The 22965-nt window shown below is 37.4% G+C and overlaps 2 protein-coding genes across 5 annotated transcripts in view; both read right to left on the minus strand.

Annotated features, from left to right (window-relative positions):
* The window catches only part of LOC126874099 (zinc finger protein 724-like), a 111787-nt gene that overhangs the window by 56331 nt on the left and 32491 nt on the right, over positions 1-22965 (minus strand). The window lies entirely within an intron of this gene.
* LOC126874096 (ribosomal protein S6 kinase alpha-5-like) overlaps positions 1-22965 on the minus strand; it is a 56107-nt gene that overhangs the window by 27408 nt on the left and 5734 nt on the right. For 2 of the 4 annotated variants that reach the window (XM_050635729.1, XM_050635730.1), the window contains one exon: positions 15251-15916. The exons of 1 other annotated variant lie outside the window; for it this stretch is intronic. In XM_050635729.1, coding sequence (XP_050491686.1) covers positions 15251-15494 — 244 coding nt within the window. In that variant the 5' untranslated portion in view covers positions 15495-15916. Of the gene's footprint in view, positions 1-1424; positions 1626-15250; positions 15917-22965 lie in introns of those variants that run through there. One more of the 4 variants, XM_050635732.1, reaches the window with a different exon arrangement.

Here is a 22965-nt window from a genome sequence, read left to right on the forward strand (position 1 = left end):
AAGTACGAATCGTTAAACTGGACATTTTGTATATTATTGTACTTGTACGTAACGTAGAATCCCTGTGCATAGCTAAAGATCTGTGAAATGCGAAAGACCAATTAACCCTTTGGAAACAATTATCGCGGAAACACCGTATTGTTCGATCGTTAGCCTGCGCCTGACAAGGCTTTTACGAAACAATTTCCAATTGGATCGAATAGCGATACGCCCTTCGTGAAAACGGCGAAAATGTCTGTACACGGTCGGTTTACCGTGGCACAACCGTTATTTGATACGGTACTGTGCCTTACGTTACACGCTATACGCATTCCACCGTTTGCCTCGTCGTCGCCAGGTAAATCGTGCACGTGTACCCCCACACGTGCCCGCCAGACGTTGCCCACAGGAGTTTCACCATACGCACGCAACCACCTATGTATTCTTTTGCTTAATTAAAGATGAGATAACAAAGATGTAAGTTGGATCTAAATACGCCGATGAAACAGCGGAAATGGCTTTGGAGGTGGCGTCGAGCGTTACAGTTTGGAGATCCGAAGAAGAAATTTGCATAAATTACATGGTGCCAATCACGACATTTTTTAGTACTTGTTGCGAACGTAGGCATTGATAGAGATGTCACAAAGAAATGGTTTTAAAAGTCTTGGTGATCGTTTGGAAATCGTAGGAAGAAATTCGTACAAGTTTCGTAATATCGATCGTAATGATTTTTAAATAGAGATCGTTTCTAGTAATTTTTTTCAATTCGTCGACTACCATGGTAACAAATTTTGAGATCATAAAAAGAAAATGTAAATTCCACGATACTAATCGCGATGAGTTTCGAATAGATGTGCCGATGAAACGGTAAAGAGAGCGCCAAAGTATTTTTTAATCCATTAGCTATCGCGATATCGTTCGTTCGGAGACGACAAAAAGGAATTCGATATTATAATAAATAAAAATCCGATCTAAATGAAAATCCTTTAAGTAGGTCTGATACCCACGTGGCACTAAACGTACCAGTAATATTATGAAATATTATCCGATAGTAACGGAATCCATTGTGAGTCACCAATGTCCTACGCAACGAAAACGCTTATCTCGAACAATATTTACAACTAACTAACTCTGAAACATCTTCCATTAATGCCAATAGAATTACTAAGAATAACGATATATAATAACGCTAAAAACAAACTGCACAGCAAAGATACGTCCATTTCTCATAGGCCACACTTTCGAATACTCTTACGTGATTTTATATTTTATATCCTTGCCAACAATGATAAAATAGTTAAAAAACGTATATTTTACCTTTCGATAAAACGATCTTACCAGTCTCGAATTCCTAATACGAATTGAGTTACTTTTATTCGTGTTCTCCTTCTCAACGTTGATAACGCGAATAATTGAAAGAAATAACGAAGAAATTGATACTTCACCTTTCAGCAAAACACCGAACCTTTCATCTCGAACTGCAAGTAACAATCGCGTTTTCATCGTGCATCGACAGGACCTGTTTCCCGAAGAAAAAAAGAAAAGAAAGAAACGTGGAAAACGTTACAGACTCGGAATGAACAGGCGACGTCTGATATTTTACAGAGGCCGAACGCGAGCCATCGATGAATAAACGGCACGGGCACAACTGGTACGATATGATAAAGAAGCTTTTCGACGTGTAATTCCCCGTAAGCGAGCACGCTCTCAACAGGAAAACACCGAAGGATAAATAACTTGTTCCAAGGCAAGTTCGCGTCGAGTCTAAATATAAATTCGCAACAAATCAATATCAACGCACAACGACGCCACCGTGGATTCGATGGGCATTTATCGGATATGCAGACGTTCCTCAAATGCACGTTCGATGAACGTGATCGCCGACAACCTTTTCCGCAACTATAAGCGCGACTTCTATCGAACGCTTTTTACGAAACCGCTTAGCTTATAATTAAGTACGTTTTCTGTCCTTATCTTTTAATACGCAATATTAGTTTGCAAGACAGTGGTAAGCGAACATGACGTAAACCGGAGTCTATCCTGTGCCGAATGACGAGAATTGCGATAAACAATACTAATAAAAACAATAAGTACAGGGATATTTCGAATAACAATAACGCGCAAATTTATTTCGAGTATCGCTCGTTTCCACAGACATTTTGTCTCGCTTTCTTCATTTTTTCCCTCGATCCTTTGAAATAACAGCAAAGTACTAATACCAAATATTTGAGCAGCAGTGTGAATACTGTCGCTAGTTGCGAAAACACAAAGGTACATATACACGAAAGAGTGTTCTTAAACGCGAGTCGCTAAACCGATACGGGCAGAATGATCGAAACAGAGAGCGTAACGTAAACCATAAAGAGTTGCGAAAAAAAAAAGCGAAAAGTAAAGTAGCTCGCCGATATCGGCCATTAATTCTTGCGCACGAAGAATCAAGAAGCAAATATAAGAGAATAAAAAAGAAACAACAACAAAAAAGACCAATCGCGTAGCCGTTTGTAACAATCGTCCTCGATGGTCGTTTACTATCGCCGCGTAAACATTCATGCAGATTCGCTTGCGCAAAAACGAGATTACGCAACATCGGTTGCATTAAAGAATTTATTGTTGTTCGTTTCACGCGGATGAATCGAATCGTTCCGAGAACGATCGATTGCAAGGAAGTTTTTCCATATCCTTCTTCGCGCTAATTGTCAATCTCACTCGTTAACTGTTAGCAAAAGTCTTTCTGTTATGTATTTTCACTAACGCTATCACCAGTACGATTTGATCGAATTTCTGAGTTTGATGTTATTTAATGGTGAAAAGGATGCACTTTGACACGACGTGATCGGAAAGAGGAACAACCTATTCGATCCTAAGCAATAAACGAGAAATCCATGAAGTTTATAAAAGAGTTTAAAATATAATAATCAGTGTACTTGCGATCAAGCGCGGAGAACCAAACTATCGTTGATAATAACGGCAGATATTTGTAGTAACAAGCTACGTGCGATATCGAAAAGTTTACAAAATTCGCGATCCAAATCCTATTTCAAGGCTGTCAGGCTAAAATAAAACTATCTATCTGTCTGTCCCTAATCTGTCTTTGAAATCGATATTTTTCGGAACAATTAAAATCAATATTTTGGGGCATTGCTTGGCAGCTCGGGAGAAAAATTATCTACCAAACACGTAACATTGACAATAAGGATATATTGTAAGAAACAATCGTCGAATATTATTTTTGTAATTTTCTAACAAAGGATTAAAGTATTCCAAGTCGTATCACTTTTCAGATATGTCAAACATTAATGATTCTTAATACAAACAAGCATATAGAATACGAAATATCGAATACTAATGATCTTTAATACAAATAAATATGAGAAATGCATTATAAGATTAAATAGCCACTATGGTCGTATATAATCCAAAGATTACGGTAACGAGTTAAAAGTAAAGAAAAAGTTAAATAGTCAAAGACCATAACCATCGATATTACGCTTAGCGAGCTAAATCGATTAATATTACCCGAGACTTCCGTCTTGTCCTTTTGGAAATATTCCAACGTTGCGCCAGCATTGCAGCTAAAGTTCATCGTAGATTTAAAGGAAGCATTGATACCGAACACTACGCGCTGGTATATCCTTACAAGCATACTCGACCCACCTGCAATGCTGGTGAAACGTTACATTTTTGTAACGTCAAATTTTTTTCACGACTGACAAAGCTTGAAGAGACTAATAAGATATAAAACGCAGAAGTAATTAGTAACTCTAGAACAGATTTAGTATGAAAATTCATCGTAAATTTTCAGAGTACACGTCACAGGATACTTAAAATCCCATGACGATAAAATCGAAACTATACTCTATAACTCTATAACTTTCCTAGCATAATCTGATCGAAGTAGCACACATCATAGTTGTACTCTTTCATCTATTAATTCCCGACCTGCCTATAAAGTCGCATAAAAAGCCCGAAAACTCGATGAAATAAAAACTACGATAACGATAAAACATCCGACGGAATATAAAAAAAGAGAGAATGTTTCAGATTTTCATAGAATACCAAAGTGCACAGGTCATAGTGACATTTATCTGACCTTAGGATGATCTTGAAGAGCCCTATATCGCAAACTTATCAACTCAGAATTTTTACGCCTTCCTCTCCCTCTCACCTTCGCTCTCTCTCTCTCTCTCTCTCTCTCTCTCTCTCTCTCTCTCTCTCTCTCCTCCCTCCCTCCCTCCCTCTCTCCCTCTCTCTCTTTGTCTACTTCAAACAAAGTACGAGAAACACAACGACGGACATGTACACCTGTTAAGCAATGCACGCGAGCATTATGTCACAGCATGTCTCCTAGTTGTAATTATACTTGGTAAATTATTAGTCGTTGCTCGTTTCATTGGACGAAAGATAGACGCAGGAAATGCAAGTACATATGTATGTGAAAACGACTGATAGTGGAGGTTGTATAACATCGACTAACCTTCGGCGAAAGCCGTTTTCGGTTCGATACTTTTCCATCCCCGTGGAAGGAAATTCTACTTCGACGATATCGACCGCGTGAGACCGAATATCAAGGCTGACTCCGTGTCTAGCTCTCAGATATATTTAATGAAGATCCTAGTTCTCGTTGAACGATATCTCTCTTTGAAGCTTCGGCGACCCAGTTTTGTCTGGATAGAGCCGACTGCTTCGTGATTTCTGACGAAAGTCGTGTTCTTTTCGCGGCGTTCTTACATCGAAATTGTCGCGGTTTAATTACGGGGTCTGTGCGTAGGTAGACGGTTAATACAATAGCCACGAAAGATATTTTTAGATGCCTCCGTTTTCCACCGCGACGTTCTTTTATCAGCCAGCAGACTTCGTTTTTATGGCATTACGTTTTTGCAGTCGTACGAAAGTACTACCGAATGATACGGAACCTGATATACTTGGATCTAATTTGTTGGTACATAAATGCTGTAACAAATACAATGCTGTACAAATACTTTCTATACTCGAAATTGACAAAGAATATATATATGTCGGATTAAGGTTGGAATTTTGGGCGTTCGATGAACCTTCGCTCAAATTTATCATCGCGGATATAGCTAATGTTTATTGTTACAAATGCAGGCAATACAAGAGGCTGATAATAACGATGATAGGATGACTGGGGATGTCGATGACAACGAATTCAGGTTCGATAACGAATCCACGGTCTACGGTATGACGCGTATAACTTCGCGTACAAGTAAAACTTATCTGCATGAACTCGACAAAAGGCCAAGTGGAACTGCCCTTATATATTCCTCAATCTTTGTTTTTAAGAAAAGCCATATAATCGTCCCATACCTCTGCGAGATACACGTTCCTCCCGTGATCGTGGCTACGTTCAGTGACCTGCTATGTCACTTCGAGCCCAAGCCCATCGTCGTAAAATCAGATTAGAACATTAAATCTATTGCCTATTTTTAGTACTTAAGCGTAGCTATAGTAAAAGTCTGAACTAGATTATTGAGGTTTTTCCCAACATTCCAAAAGGAAAGTTCCGATGTCCTTTCATCTTCGACATATATTTGTATATATGAAACATCGCGTAGTAGCGTCAGTTTGGTGACATTGATTCGTTCGATTTTCGCCATACCGATAAACAGCGAGAAGAGCAAGAATATCGATCGATATAAATAGAGATATTTAGAAAGATATTTAGAATCATTTTCCTTTCAGAACGTAACTCTTTAGTTACTGAATAACGAGACTGTGGATTTTTATGCATTTGCGATCGAAGATTTAAAAATACACGTAATATACAAGAGTATATAAATTATCCAAAATACGACACCTTTCACTATAGCTATTTATATCTAATTATATACAGGAAAATAAAAATTTGTACGAATATCCTATTTATAATAAACTTAACGATACTTAGAAACAAATGAATATACAAGTATTACGAAAAATATCTTGTTTCGTATCTGAGAAACAAAATAGTAAATTCCAGAAGATATACAATATTTATAAAACTAACACGATTACGATATTTATAGAAACGAGAAAGAAACGTATAAAATAAGCGTTACGAGTATCGTCGTCTATCTCGCCAAAATTAAAAATAGACGAAGAAAAGAAGACAAGAAACGAGAAGATGTAGAAAACGCGGAGTCGACAGATTCGCGATCGCTATTTCATCTTTCGAGACTCGACCATTCGATACGTTACACGTTCCAGCCCGTGGCCCGATATATTTCCACCGCAAAACAGCGGCATTGTCAGCCAGCATTACCCGGAAATATCTATAAATTTATTACGAGACCCGTGGAAATGCATCTGTGCCGGCAACGTTTGCCGAACAAAGCAGAGAGTTATTTATCACTCTCGACTCTCGATTCGAGAGAATAATGCTCGATGCTCCCTGAATTCACTTGCCACCTTTCTAACGATCGTACGATACGCGTGTTCCGATTTTATAAGATGAATAATATAAGACGCGCAGAAGGACAAAGCAGTATTTGTTTGGAACAATAGAAGGAAGAAAACAAACGAGGAAATTCATTTCCTTAACGCTTCGTACAAATAAGGTATGGGCAGAATACGTTTTTAGTCTTTAATTGCTACCGTGAATGAACGTTCGATTTGCTTTAGGGAAATTTCTGTTTAAAATCAAAGAATCGCTAGAATTACGATCGTGGAAATAATTATATGAGGTAGATGGCTTTTAAGAAGAATAAAAATAAACGTGTGCTACTATCTAAGATATTAAACAAATGGGCATTAGAATAAGATTATTGTCCGAGGCATTAAACGATAAATATAGAATGCGAAATACGATTCGCTATGGTTGATATTAAGATTTGGAAAAGTAAATCAAGCCAGATAATCTGAAAGTATATCGTCGACGAGAAGCTTGAAAGCACTTTTGCCTTCCACGTTCCTTTCTTACGATATAAATTATACCTACTACAAATTAATACAGAAATTCGTTCGATCGGTTTAAGTGCTTTCAGAATGTCCTCTTCTTTACGATAATTGTACACTGTCGGTGTTATACTTCTAATCTACGTGGTGGAAGGTTATAGATAGTCAAGGACGGTATCTTCTTAAGAAAAAATGTAGCACATTTTTTTTTAATGTAATCCTTTTAGCCCAGAATACTTTCCATCGTAAAATCTATATCGCTTTGCTTCTTCTTTGTTTTATCTTCTGGATTATCGGCAAATCGAAAAGTTTTAATATTATCATTAATAATTAAGAAAACAATGACGATTGTAGATTAGTAAAATGAACGAACCTCTACGTCGACCTGATGAATCCGCGTTTCGCAAGAAACGATGTCATAGACATCGCCGCAGACGAGTGCCGATCGATTTAATTCTTAACGAGATTTCAATCGACGAGACGTTCGAAGAAAACACAAGTGAGAGAGAAAAAAAAAAAGAAATAATTCAAGGTCACGATCTACGTTTCGCGAGCGACTTGCATTTTGGAACTGGAGTAATTAATACGTTATAATTAAAAATACAGCTAAGGCTCGTTTTATCATATTACGATTAATTAAAATACCACGAATATAATTCCACCTTAGAAATAAAAATAACTTCAAAATGCTATTTAACGCGACCTTGGCATAAATCACATTTCAACGATAGCATTCGCGTATTTTTAACTACCTTTTTGTCACTAAAAAAGAGCGCAACTATTTTAAGTTCAATGAGCCACTCTTCGTATAAAATATAAATACGTTACTGTTGGACATGGACTTTGAAACGCGGTGAACGATTTTGAACAACCTTGGACAGCCCACGTAGTAAGACCAATGAACTTCCGAAGTGTGTTAGGTGCTTTAAAAAAAAGAAAAGAAATACTATTCCGTTTGAGAACGTGCGAAGGACAGAACAAAAAAGATAAGATAATAACAACCTGTACTTGAAATATTTTCCCGTGTAACGAATGTTATACGTAATTTCAAACACAATCCGATAGAAAAACTATAATTTTATACGTAAGTAAGTGTGATAATAAATATAGTTTCGAGATAAAACGTTTCAATAGGTAACTGTATCTTATATCGAAAAGAAATGTGTCTATCGTGTTATAAAATCTCTATTATCGTAACATATAGCCATGAAAACTATTTGTTAGTTGACGCTTCCGTTGTTGTGTTTTAAAAATAGCGAAACGTTGTTGCTTCACGAAATAAAATCGAATCGCGCAAGGTTATTTATTATGGAGTAGAACCATTTGCGCGAAACGATAGACAAACGAAAAAATTAGCCGCTGAATGTTTGATGAACTCAAAATAACTGGAACAAGACCACGCGAGAAAGCGGTATTTATTATGCAACAGTCTAATAGAATTTTTGAACAGATTAGACTTTTTAAGGTCTTAACCTTTCTAAGATATAAAATTCCTGTAAAATAGTTTCGATTCTTCTGAAATCTTGATGACTTTTCGGAACGTTTCGAGCATTTATTCTAATCGTAGTATAATTTTAATGCTTATAATTTTAATGTTATAATTTTAATAATTTATAATTATTTGAAACGAATAAACGAAAGCCAGATAAGTATTATCTTTCTTACGAAGTCAAAAGCTTGGAAGTAATTCTACTTGACAGTGAAAATAATAATTTTAATATTTTTATAGTGCGCTCAACGAGCAAGTGATCAGCTGTAAACGGAAGTCTCCTGTACCGTAGCACGTGAGATAGGCCAGAGATATTGCCTGTATCTTTGTTTACTCCTTATTTTCTTCATTTATTTATATTCGCTATGTTTTTATATTAGTTCCTTCGTTGCATATTTACATTTACATTTCGATACTATTTTATTTATTATTATTATCGTTGTTATTACGAAAGTATATGTGTAGATCTATGTATAAGTAAAAATCTCCCTTTGATGCAACGTTGATTTGTACGTATCCCCCCTCAGGTCTTTCTCATTGCACTCCGTATGAAATTGCTTTGTTTGTATACACTTTTGACCCAACTACGCTAAGAGACAGTCCGTCGAAGTTACACGGCGTTGGCGATCAGACACGAATAGACCCAACTTCTCAAATTTTTGCCTTTTCTTTCGGTCATCCGCCTTTGTTCTTTCTTTATTTTTCCTTGTCCATTTCTCTTTCATAGAACGTATAAAAGGAACAGAAATCTTTCGCGGCGTAGATAATCGTCTTATCGCCATGCTGCGCGTTTGCATGCGTCCCTGTCGGCGCCACGTGCATTTGTTTACAGTTGACGATCCGACTCGTTGAACGGACTTTATTTCTTTGAAGTAAAATTCCTTTGAAAACTAGGTGAATATTTAATGTCGTTTCAACTTAACAGTCGTTAAGGAATATTTGTGCGTAATAATAATAAAAAAAATATTTCAACCATTTTATTGGAAACAAAGTTTCTCGTCAAAATGTAATTAAGAAATTTTCTAAAAGAGATAACTGTGATAAATATATAGATGCCGACAAGCGTATTCGTATAAAATTTTTGTTTATTTCGTAGATGAAGAACAAGGTTCTTTAAATGCCATAATAATTATCAATTCCAACGCAATTAATACCAGAAAACTAGAACTAAAGTTTTCAAAGCAATTTCTACGATTTGCTATCTTGTTAACGAAACATTATACGAAACAGTTCGAAACTCTTTTTATCGTCATAATCAACAAATACTCTTCGATCATTCGTAAGTTAACGCGAGATTAAACAGAGAAGAAGAAAAGCTTGGTTTTCCGTTTCCGATGTAAATTTCCTCGGATCTGCAGAACCTCTGTTTCCAGCAACGTAACTTTGGAATTCATAGCGAAGAACGTAACGAAGGAGCCCATCGATTACGCGAGAAACGGAACACTTTCAAAGCGAAACGTTTCACAACTGACCACAAATAAAACCCGTGTCATCGTGGCTGCTTTTTGAATCTATAATCAAATGCCAAAGTACGATCTTTCGAACTTTACACCATGATGCGTCTACTTTTCAAAGTTATCAGAATCGAATATTCCAGATTCAAGTAGGTAACTAGTACGAAACGCGCACGTATCAAACCAGATTAAACCGTGGAATGTGAACAGTTCGATTTTCTTTCGTATTCAACGATATCGGACGAATCACCGACGATGACCTAACGTTATCCTATAGCGCGACCCTCAACGTTGCCGCGGAAGCCTCGAAAGATCGCGAACAACGCTAACATATTGTGTATAACCAAGTTTCAGTTTGACGTATTTTGTATTTTTAAATTTCACTTTTAAATCGTCGTTTAAACCATGAAAATCATATTAAACGCGATCTATCAGATATTACACAGAGTACTATATTCCGTATCTTTAAATTTTCATAATTGCATAAAAATCCTATCAAATATCACCCATTAAGTGTTACAAAGGATATTATTCTTCGTACGTTTGAACGGATTTTTGTATCTTTAATGTCACAGTTGCGGATAAAAGTCCGAGACCTAGTCATCGACGCGTACGGATGTCAGTCGCTGCACGGGTGTCCTTCGAGAACACGATGCAGCCGCGACTGACCCGCAAGCTGGACCCAATTGCACGCATCGCCTTCTCTCTCGTCGTCTCTTTCACCGGAGCAAAACCGTTCGGGGAAGAATGCGGATGAGAAAGTGTGTAAGTACGTGCGCCGGTCACGCGTTAGCCGGATCGATGTCCAGTGTGTACGCGTGCAAACCGCGAGAAAAAGAAGGCAAAACGACAGAGGAAAAAGAAACACGAAAGAGGCGAAGGGAGAAAAAGAAAAAACGGAAGATGAACGTACACACATGGACGAGATAGGGCGGAAAACCGCATCATGCGGTTAAGAGTGTCTGCCGTCGAATTTCTTCGAGCGGTCGGGATAGAAGTTCACTGTGCGTTTCGCTCTTCGCCTTTAGCCACGAATCTTTCGCAACGAATATTAGCTTTTCTGGTTGGTGAGAAACCGTGTTTGTAAGACTAAGAGAGAGATGCGTCGATTTTAATCTGCCAATTAATAATTAAACGACCATAGTCGGTTACATGGGAAGAAGATTATCGAACTTTAACTAAACAATGAAACAACGACAACGATTTTGTCAACGAGTGGGAAAAATTCAACAACAAACGTAATATTTGCAAAGATTACTCGATTCTATGAAAATTTTATAAAAATACATTGGCTCGAAATTTTTCTCAAATTTCGCTAGGAACGTTCCGAGCGACCCGATAATTCGAAGACTCAATTATTGTTATTGCGTTGGAACCACGGTCCCACGAGTATCCCAAGCTATACGAGTATATCTCAAAGAATAGAGCTCTGCTCCCGAGCTTGCAATTACGAGAGGGTGACAAGCAGGATAAATTGCACCATCGCCTTCTAATCGGTTCACTCGACTAAGATACTAAAGGCACCATCTTGACTTTTCTCACCGTAAGAAAGTTTATTCTTAGGTTCTTTATTGCGCCGAAATAGGTTACTTTCGACCCGAAGAAAAATTAAATTTAAAACAAAACTTCACCCAAGCCTAATACCCACATCCATCCGATAGAACTCTCTCAGCCATAAGGAAATTATTTCCGAAACTTCCTAATCTTCCGAAAACCTAATTTTAAACATAATACGATTCAATTGATTTCAAATCTAGCCGATTTAGCGTGCACATAATTTGTAAATGAACTTTACCAGAAATATTTATACAGGGAGGTTGGTAACTGGTGGTACAAGCGCAAAGGGGGTGATTCTACGCGAAAAAAGAAGTCGAAAATATAGAATAAAAAAATTTTTTTTTAATTTTTTTTCTAACTTTTCCATCGAGACAACGATCTACAGTGAGATCCGTTATAGCGAAACGTGATAAAGTGCACGCGTACCGAGCGAAAATTCAAAGTCGATTTTCTCGAAAACAAAGCTTCGAACGAAAAATTTTTATTCTATATTTTCGACTTCTTTTTTCACCTAGAATCACCACCCCCCTTCAGCTTGTATCGCCAGTTACCAACCACTCTGTATAAAATAACCGCAAAATTTCTTTCGAAAATATATTTTAATCGACGAGTTAAACTTCTAACGATCTGAAATCTTTGCTCGCGTCAGTCAAGGAAAAGTACACGTCAGTTGCGGTATGATATCGTTCCTTGGCCATATATTTACTCTCCGAGGTATTCGATATCTCGAAAATTCTGTACGTTAAACGTATGTCTCGTCAACTTGTTCGAAATCGGGGTATTGAATTCGCTTAGGGGTATGTATTTTTTCGAGGTCCGGTTTTAGCTGGGAATATTCTTTACGGGGTAATTTGAGGTGTCTACGGCGTGCAACTGTACCAAAGCATTTTTGCTACGCCCTTCGGACGTTCCAGAATGCTTGGAACATGGTGTTGAGGAGTTGTAACAGGTGTTCGAGTATCGCGAGAGGTTTAAGAGAGCTTAAGATATTCATCTTCGATATAACGTTCACGTACGTTTAAAATTCACGAAAGATCGTCGTTTAACTCGTTCTTGCGTAACTATACTTTTACTCTGTCGCGCTATTAAATCGTTAACTTGTTCGACTCGATTAGTATTTATGGCAATTAAATTTATAATTCGTTTTATATAAAATAACGATCTATAATTTGAGAGACGAATGTAGTTGATCGAGCGAATATGCGTCGACACGATCGTAGAATGTTCGATTGTAAATTGATTTACAAAAATCCGAATAACAACGAATCTTTGTTGTTTTTTTATTTCGTCGTCGCGATCAGATAACATTTCGGATAATAGCGTTTCGAGTGCACTCAGTTAGCTTTGTTGCAACTAATTTCAAGTACGATCGCAGTTGGAACGAGCGTTACGCGATATAGTGGATTCTGTCTTTGAACAGTTGCAATAATAGAAGCGTTTGGCCCGCGATCAAATTCGGCAATTTCTTTCATCTTCGCGCTGTCGCGTTTTTGCTAATAAAAAATTAATACTTATCGTCCTACTGTTACAGAGAAATAAACAAGGAAAATTCCTATTGCGAAGAGACGGATAAACGAAACATCGTCTAAAATTAAGAGAAGCAAAAGGTAAGTGACTAGAAGATGAATCATCGAGGATCATTGATAATTCCTCTTTTACGAGTAGACACTCGTAAAAATCGTAACGGTGCCCACACGTGATCGTTTTACTTTCTAGGTACTAGAAGAGGGTTAAACGCGACGTTATACACGCTTACAGCGTGACTCACTGTCTCTGTGAGATAGCACGATGCTCACGAAAACGCGACACAACCTTTGGAACGAAGCTCTATGACACGTTCAACGGGACATTCAGAACTCGCCCCAACCTAAAAGTACAGTTCGAGAAAACGATCTAACGAGGCCGTAAATTAAAATATTAAGTGGTAACGCTGATTTATACAGCCACTTGTATAGCGTCTTGTAGAAACGTCTTCTTGAATCTCGAGATGTAAATGTCATTTGTAAATTAACATTTCTCGATAACATGATTTCATTTTACTAAGATATATTACATTCCACTTTCTTTTTTTCTATTTTCTATTCTTTATAACGATCGATAGTCGACACCGTACAATCCTGAACTCGTCTCTTTTCCAACAACAATGGAAAAAATGTATCAAACAACTATTATACGATTTGTAATAATTTAAACCAGCGTTAGAATGTTTATTTTATCCCAAAGTAAAAATATATTATATTTTAGCGTAGGTTTTGCTTCGAATTAATTATTCTACATTTCTCTGTAATTACAACAACTTTTTCCTGCAATTGCGTCCGAGATATTTAGCATAATTGAGTCTCGATTCGTTTAATCAACGCGAAATAATCACAGCGATTGAAAAATACAAAACGCCTTATTCTTTTTCTAACTACTATCTCGCTTTACGATCACGATATACAAACATTTTATGTTACATTTCCGAAATTACTATTTCAAGCACCGAAAGCTCAGAGACTTGAACGCTTGGCAAATCGTACGACCTCGTCGTACATCGATTCCACTAACTGTACACCATCGGTCTAGCGACTAATTGGGTCTACCTAATGCGAACACCATACGCTGAGTTTATTTACCAGGATCGTTATCAGAGTAAAGAAAGACAGCCTTTCGGACGCGAATGAGCCTATCGATGGAACGATTTTCGATCTTTAGGAGATTCGTTCGCGGATAATTTCGAAGATCGCTTCGCGAGTCGTTAATAATACTCGTAAGTGATAAGAATAGCACAGACCGACGATCGTTTTGCTAACATTTCTGACCAAGAATAGACTTGCTTCTTGGGTAGCGTTATTTCTTCCGCGGTCATGCGTTTATGGCAGCAAGGGTACGCGTTTATAGCTTTACTTAATTCAACGAACCGCTACGGGGATGAGAAAAGAGAGCGAAAGTTTGCGTCGACGTTTCTCGAATAACAAGAAGCTGGATTACCTAAATGTCGCAGCAAGCAAATTATCGACAACTGCGTGACTGTGTATAAACGTTCGCTGAGATCGAAACACGATTATACGCCACGCTGACCGTATAAAGTCATCTAGCCGTATTAGAAAAAATTTGATTTCTTCTTTACAATACAGAATTCGAAGATATACAGGGTGGTGGTACAAACGGAAAGGGGGCGATTCTACGCGAAAAAAGAAGTCGAAAATACGGAATAAAAATTTTTCGTTCGAGGCTTTGTTTTCGAGAAAATCGACTTTGAATTTTCGCTCGACACGCGTGCACTTTTTATCGCGTCTCGTTATAACGGATCTCACTGTAGATCGTTGTCCCGATGGAAAAATTAAAAAAAAAAGATTAACAAAAAAATTTTTATTCTATATTTTCGACTTTTTTCGCGTAGTATCACCCCCTTTTTCCGCTTGTACCACCAGCTACCAACCACCCTGTATTTCTTACGCTTCGAAACGCTACAAGCATAGAGCAACTTTCAAATTTTTATCTTAGATAATAATGAGGAACTCGTGAGTTGAATTAAATCGAACCTCTTTCGTTGTCTGTATCGGTGTATCCATTTATTTTTATAATACTACGTTAAAAGAAACGCATGAAACATTGATAATTCTAGCGTAAAAAATTGTCCTATATTTCGATGGTGTTATTCCATTTATCTTAGTCAAACTACGTTAAAAGATACGCTCAAAAAATATTCGATTTCAACGTAAAGAATCTTTTCTAGAATATAATAACGACCGATACTCTGATCTCTTGTCGATACGTTGACTGTCATTTCTTACTCTATTCTCTTTATACACGATCAATCGTACATCAGATCAAATAGATAAAACCATCGATAAATATAGCGAATATACTTTTCTTTGGAAAAAAAACCACGACTTACCTTTGTTCGATTTGTCCTCGTGATCGTCGGGAACCGGCTCATCCAAGTCACTGTCGTCGAGATCGTCAATGACTTCGGTCAACCCGTAACAGGTCTCCGTGCAATGCTCGATGACAACCTCCTCTCCGACATCAATCGTCTCCTCCTCGACGATCATCTCTATGTCACTTCCGTCCTCGAAAAATCCACTTTCGTGCACCGGGTTCTTCATGACGTTCATCGATGGATCACAAGTTCCTGACATAACTTTTCACACTTTTTCACACAACTTGGCACAATTTTACACTCGTACTGCACGCGCGGTCACTGCACGAAGCAAGAACCAGGAACGGGTCAGCAAAGAAGTCGTTGCATGATCCGCTTCGATGGATTTCTTCTTGTCCAGATTCTTCTTGCCACTGAATCGTAGATTCTCTTCGGCGTAATACTATGCGTCGCTGATCGAACGAAAGTTCGAATCTTTATCCTTCTTCTTTCCTCGAACGAACGTACAAACTCGAATGCCTTCTCCTTCTAAACGAACTTGGAAGCAAAGTTCCAACGATTCCTAGATGCGAGGAGAGACCGCTCGAACAACCTGCTCGGTCTGCTGTCTGTCGAAGACTGAATCATATGCGCCCCAAGAGGTTCAGTCGTTGCCTATGATTCTATTGTGAGTAGGTATACCTGCGAGGTAAATGAAGTACAGTTACAACTTTGTTTGCCTATTATCCTTTACCCGAGACAAATTGCTACCGCAGAGTACCGAAGATGGATAGTTTAACGAGGGTTCAGGGTCCCAGGTATAGAAGCAAATTACTACATTGTTTCATCTTTAAGCAAGGTGACAATTCGAATTTTAAGATCGAAATCCTAGGATCGTCTGCGACGAAGCAGGGTTTTGCACTAACGGCCCCTCATAAAGAAATAAAATAAAATAAAGGTCTTCAGGTAAGTAGGTAACTGTTTCCTTTTCTTACAAATTTTACTTGCAGCGACCTTTTCCTTTAATTTTTATTAAACAATTTCACCGAGGAGAAACGGTCAGAGTACATTTTTATGAAAACAACGTTAGACGAAAAAGTATACGAGTTTGCAATAAAAAATTTTATTTGTAAAAAAATTTATATATATATATATACTATGCTACGTACGACGAATAATCTTTGTCGAAAGAATAGCTACTTTTCTTTTTATTTCCAAGTATTTTTTCTCGTGGAAGAAGCTCTCGTAAGAATAATCGAATTCCAACGGAACAATCCATCTTCGGATCAATTCTATATATAACGCACGAGTGATGGTCGAGATAGACACGCGACTAGATTGCACCAGGTCGGCGAATAATGCGCTTTATCTAAGATAAAATTATTTTCAATGCGTCATACCGAGTGTCGCTACGATTTCGCGCTTATCGAATATACCGAAATTCGTGCTGAATAGCTTGCCGCAAAGGTCGAAGTGCGAGGCACGATATGATATATCGTTGATCAATCGCGAAAACGATGCGTAACTGGAAAAAATAAAAATGTACTTCCTTAACGCGCTAAGCTAAATCCTGTCAAAATTATCGCTAATTCTATTCTAATTATCCACGAACGAGAAGACGAGTCTATCTATAAAAAAAAACAAGCATTATCTCAAATATATCAAACTATAATTTCTTCGTATTTTCATACGTATGCTAAATTATCATTCGTTGGATTTTTAATTATTGGATAAATTTTTATTTTTACATTTAATATCCTCTCCCTTTTCGATGCTAATAATATACATATCTAATTTTCCCTCGTATCGATTTCTATATAGCAGTACACTCAATTTTTCTTCACTATTTAATACTAACAACTAGCCAGATATCACAACGTATACTTTATTTCGAATATTTCATACACTTTCGCGGTATTTAAATTTCTCCGAGATACTCGCTAATAATTAGATATTTATACAGTTACGAAAACCGTCAATACGCAAAAATGCGAAAAGATGGAAAAATATGTAAAACATCGGAAACAAAGTACATATCGCTATCCCCTTTTATCCGAGTTCCAATTTCTTTATCTCTATTTCTAAGAAAAAGAATTTGCACGAATATTCACAGCTTACTAATAACGCGTTCCCGTTTACCTAAACGATTCTCATTTTAATCGTACTCCTATGATTGACGCAACATTGCCCAAAAATCGAACGTTTCGTACGTTTGGAGAAGGAAGTTTCCCTTTGCTCGACATCGAAACTCGTATCAACCTATCGTGTTTTTCACGTGTCGTCCGTTCAACGTAAGGTAAGAATTGATCGATAGCGTTTTCTCGGAGATCCTACGGTATCAGCCAGAAACGACCGGATACCCCAGTGAGAAATCGAACGCTCGACATCCGGATGCACGGATGTAATACGGTCATCGTTATCGTAATCGTACGTTTAATCGATGAGACACGACCGATCGATCGACGCGTCCCGTGTTACGAATCGAAAGTTCGAAAGCGAGATTGACATTGAAAGGAAGGTTTAAGATCGCAAGAGAGAAAAACGGTTTGTTATACAAGAAAGAATAGTAAGATGGCTTGATCAATGACTAGTAGATTTTCTTCGAAGTGAAATTGTAGCAAGATGTTGAAAGCAAGCGTAAGAGAAAGTAATCTTGAAATACTAATTTAACCGTGGAAGATAGTTTGGTAGCATAAAATTCATTTATACTTTAACATTCGTTAGAACGGCAAATTGCAGAACGGTGATTAAAATACGTAGATATTTACAATCTGTACGACGTAAAAGAACTGAAAGTTTGAAAGCGAAATAAAAATCAAGTCTAAGGAGAACACGTGTTAAGAAATACTTAATTATCGAGAAACAGTAATTCTTGTTCGTTAAAGTGCCGAGTCATAGAATTGTTTAACGCAGGCTTAAATTATCTTAATTCCTAATTTACGATAAGAAAACTACCTGAGTGTACAGATTTAAATATTTTCAAAGCTTAATATACCAAGGGTCGACCGGATAACCAAAAGTATAGTATAATAAAGTTAGAGGCTGCACAATAAAAGTCCCACATATTGCCGTGTAAGGAAAGACATGTACATGTAAAGCGCTTTTAACTAAAATCTGTCATGGCTTATTCTCGGCAGTATTTTCGGTAATACTTTCTATAAACCCAGCACCATCGTTGTACCTTTCCCTTGCTTAGCAAAGTAATAAAGAAATAAATACTACCCCCAAGGCAATAAACGCGTCAATACAAATCTGGGTATTTCCGTTCCTAGCCATTGTACCGAGTATCCGATTTGAACTACCTGAGACAATACCAAACGTACGAAGAAACAGTTATTTAGCTGAATAGAAGGAACACGAATGCTACGATGAAGAACGTATTCGCAACATATATCTACTCGCGCATTTTTCAAATATTTATCGTATCGACGATAACACTGACGATATTTGATGCTATAATATTAAAAGAAAAATACGTAGAACGAAATATCGAAAAATATAGAATTGTTGCCATGAAAACTTTTAACACGCAAATAAAACTACTGCTAACGATAAAATAAGAAATTCACGTCTGACGTGATCGTATCAATATTATAAAGTAAATATCTAGAATTATTGCTATGGAATCTCCTTAATATACAGGGTGGTTGGTAGCTGGTGGTACAAGGTGAAAGGGGGTGATTCTACGCGAAAAAGAAATCGAAAATATAGAATAAAAATTTAAAAAAATTTTTCTTTTAATTTTTCCATCGAGACAACGATCTACAGTGAGATCCGTTATAACGAGACGTGATACAATGCACGTGTACCGAGCGAAAATTCAAAGTCGATTTTCTCGAAAACAAAGCCTCGAACGAAAAATTTTTATTCTGTATTTTCGACTTCTTTTCTCGCGTAGAATCACCCCCTTTCCGCTTGTACCACCAGCTACCAACCACCCTGTAGAACTACCGATATTAACAAATAACATTTTAACTTTTTATTCCAATGATTGATGCTAATGGTCATTAGTGCTATCACAGTATGTAAGATTTCTGCAGTTTCCTGCGATATGAAAACTCTAGTGTTCATCTATCAAAAGCCGGATTTAACGAGACAAGCAGAATGACAGACTCTACTTCGAAACATCGTTCACATTTCCTGATAATGATTCCGCGTAATTTACTTAAATTACCGTTTTATTAACAGCTATTACATTGCTACAATTAAAATGAAATTTCTCGCTGGATACATTGCTTAACCGTGTAAAATCACGATTCAATCTACCATCGAGAACCTAATAACACTGTCTGTTAATCATAATTTCGTTCGTAGCTGTTTCATTGTCTTATTAAACCGTATTTCATACGTGTAGTGAACTACTTATTACACTAATGGGTTCAAGAAAGTTTAGTACGATATAAGAGTTGGAATTAAATTTTTCCAATCACTAATTGTGAAAACTCTAATTTCACTACTATTCAGTTTCTTCTTGTAAAAATGTTCAAGTTGCCAGCATTCTATTTCATCGTATACCGTATCTCTCAATATAGTTATTGCATTAACAAAATTTTATACAACGAAATATATGTCGGAGATGAAAAGACAGCGGGATTTCCCGTCCGTAATGTTGGGAAAACCCCCAACACACTAGTCCAGACTTTTACTATAGCCGCCCTTAAGCAATAGAAATAAGAAATAGTCTTAATGTTCCAATCTGACTTTACGACGATGGGTTTGGGCTCGAAGTGACATAGCGGGTCACTAGACGTAGCCACGGTCACGCGAGGGGCATGTACCTGACAGAGGTATGAAATGATTATATGATTGCTCTCCTTAAAAGCAAAGATTAACCCGAGAAGCGGAAACAGGAGTATATAAGCCTCTTTTGGATTAAGAGAGTTAGAATGTTAGAGTCGTAGGACAAATTGTCGATTGAGCTATCCGAATCGAGTAGTACGTTGATACTTGTCCTCCCGCGGATCGTGGATTCGTTATCGAACCTGAATTCGTTGTCACCATCATCTCGACCATCCTATTGCCATTACTCATAGCCTCTTGTAGCGTCCACATTCGTACTGATAAATATTGGCTACATTCGCGACGGTAAAGTAAATAAAGGTATTTGCATCGCACGTGTATATCTCTAGATTTCTCATAAATTAATAAAAATTCACAATCGAATCGTCGATGTTACGTATTCTACGATTTTTAACGATACTTTTCGAGATAGCGTAATAAAAGCTCAGGGTTGTAACATCGATTCTCAAACGTGAAACTATCATAAAATAATGACTAGAAAGAAATGTCGTATCTCACTTATCATCGACGCCGGTTACATCACACCGCATATTCCTCGAAATTCACGTGTCACCCTATCTTTTGCTCTACCTTGACACGCTAGTTAAACGTGATTTAATCTTTCCGAGTTTTCTCTCTCGAATGAAATTTCTTAAATAGAAATTATTATCTAAGTAATAACAATCGTTTATCTCAAACATTTTGAGGTAAAGTTTCAGTAAATTTAAAGTATATACTGTTTATTAAAAACAAGGCTTGCTACGCGTGATATCATACTCTGTGCAACAGGCTCGAATCGCGAAAAATAAGTAAACATACCTGGGCAAAACGGCTAGGGAAGACAAAGTCCATTCCCAATGCTAAGATATTGCAAAACAGGTATTAGGTTTATCAGGTCAGATTGACACGTTCACGCCGGCGCGTACCACCGGTGACTCACGCTTCGACGTCCCATCAGACGGCGCGTACCACCAAAAACGTAACGTTCGTTTGGTAACTAGGAAAAACTGCCAAAACAGTTGAAAATTTAAGTAATGGAAATTTAACGTATATTAATTAAAAACAAAAAAGTAGGATTTATCTTGTTTCATCTCGATGTTATAAACATAACTTAGAAAACAAAAATTCGATAACAAAAGCATACAAATTCGATATTATAAAGTTATTATAAACATGAATACGAGCGTGGCCCCTGCGGCGAGAAACACACATGGCAACGCCGGCGTGAACGTGTTAAATATTTTCTACATAATGATAGAAAGCCATCCGTGAGCATCGTAATTCACTACTAACTAATAGCTGAAGTTACACGTGGCCAATTGTGTTTACATCTACTGACGCGACTGGGCAAAGCATTTTTGTGCGGGGGGGGCTGTGAATCTGTATGTGTGCGTGTATATATATATATATATATAGGTTATGCCATACAATTTTATATAATCATCTAATAAAAAAATTGACGCAATAAAGATATCATTGATCAAATGGTGGTCTCCTACTAAACATCAAATAAATACGCTTGAACAAACAGAATTGTCAAGAAAACATTAACGAAAGATATAAAAAAGATACGTTCACATGCAGTAATTCGGCAATATTTATTTACGAAACACCTACACTTCCAACGAAAAATTTTTACGAACACGTTACTTTATGCGAAACTTTCTTTTACCCAGATTTATATTTACAATAAATGCCTTGTTACGTCTATACAGGGTGGTTGGTAACTGGTGGTACAAGGGGGAAGGGGGTGATTCTACGCGAAAAAAGAAGTCGAAAATGCGGAATAAAAATTTTTCGTTCGAGGCTTTGTTTTCGAGAAAATCGACTTTGAATTTTCGCCCGGCACGCGTGCACTTTTTATCGCGTCTCGTTATAACGGATCTCACTGTAGATCGTTGTCCCGATGGAAAAATTAAAAAAAAAAAAAAAATTAATAAAAAAATTTTTATTCTATATTTCCGACTTCTTTTTTCGTGTAGAATCACCCCCTTTCCGCTTGTACCACCAGCTACCAACCACCCTGTATAAATTCTCAGATTCCTTGGAAATCTTACCGATAGAACGGCGGCAAGTAATCGCGTCTCGTTACCAACGCTAATGAAACTTCAAGATATTTCGTATAACTTACATAACTGTACTCGTAAAACATTTCTAGAAATGTTCAAATACATACGCGAACCATTTGTACATAGCGATATTTCTTAGCAAACGTTGAAAACTACTGGTCAGAGCGAGCGTCAAAAACAAGCTTCCTATCGGTGATCATTATGAAGTACTATACACAGCGTGCGCTAATTACACGCAAAGTTTAAACCTAACCCGAACCAGTGACCCCGATACACGTATCACGTGTTCCCTGTTCGAACCAGACACCCTGTAACAACGTATTAATATAACTGCCATTGCTCGATTGAACAGTGTATCACGCGAGTATTGGGTTAACCGTAACCGTATTATTCGCGTAGTCGGATACCACGGCCAAACAATCGGTAACTAACCTGCTTACGCGCTCGGATGTACCGTCGTATCCGCTGAAAACCGGTGTACGTCGACTCAATTTTCGCCACTCGGTACAACTTCTTCTCTTCTTTCATTTTTTTTTTTTCTCTTCCTACCGCCATCGTCATCGCCATAACCTCCCCTCGCTCTCCCGATGACGCAACACGATTCGCCAATGAGCAAAGGGAGGGGGCAAGGCATGTCAAATCCGACCGAAAGTAGCGTTTCTTCGCAACGAGGCGCGAAAATCGTATACTAAAGTAATTTCGCCACGTGGCTACGAATCGAGATATTATCGAAGTAGTTATCGAGAGAAACGCGATGTTGTATTGAAATTTGTTCATTAACGGATAAAGACATACACTGGTAGCGAAAAGTAGTTATGATTCTAAAAAAATTCAGATTTAATAACAATTTTGATTCTTTAAGGAGATCGGATAATATCTCAGGGAAATTCATTGTAACGGTGA

The sequence above is a fragment of the Bombus huntii genome, chromosome 15 (genome assembly GCF_024542735.1).
Source record: "Bombus huntii isolate Logan2020A chromosome 15, iyBomHunt1.1, whole genome shotgun sequence".
NCBI lineage: Eukaryota > Metazoa > Arthropoda > Insecta > Hymenoptera > Apidae > Bombus > Bombus huntii.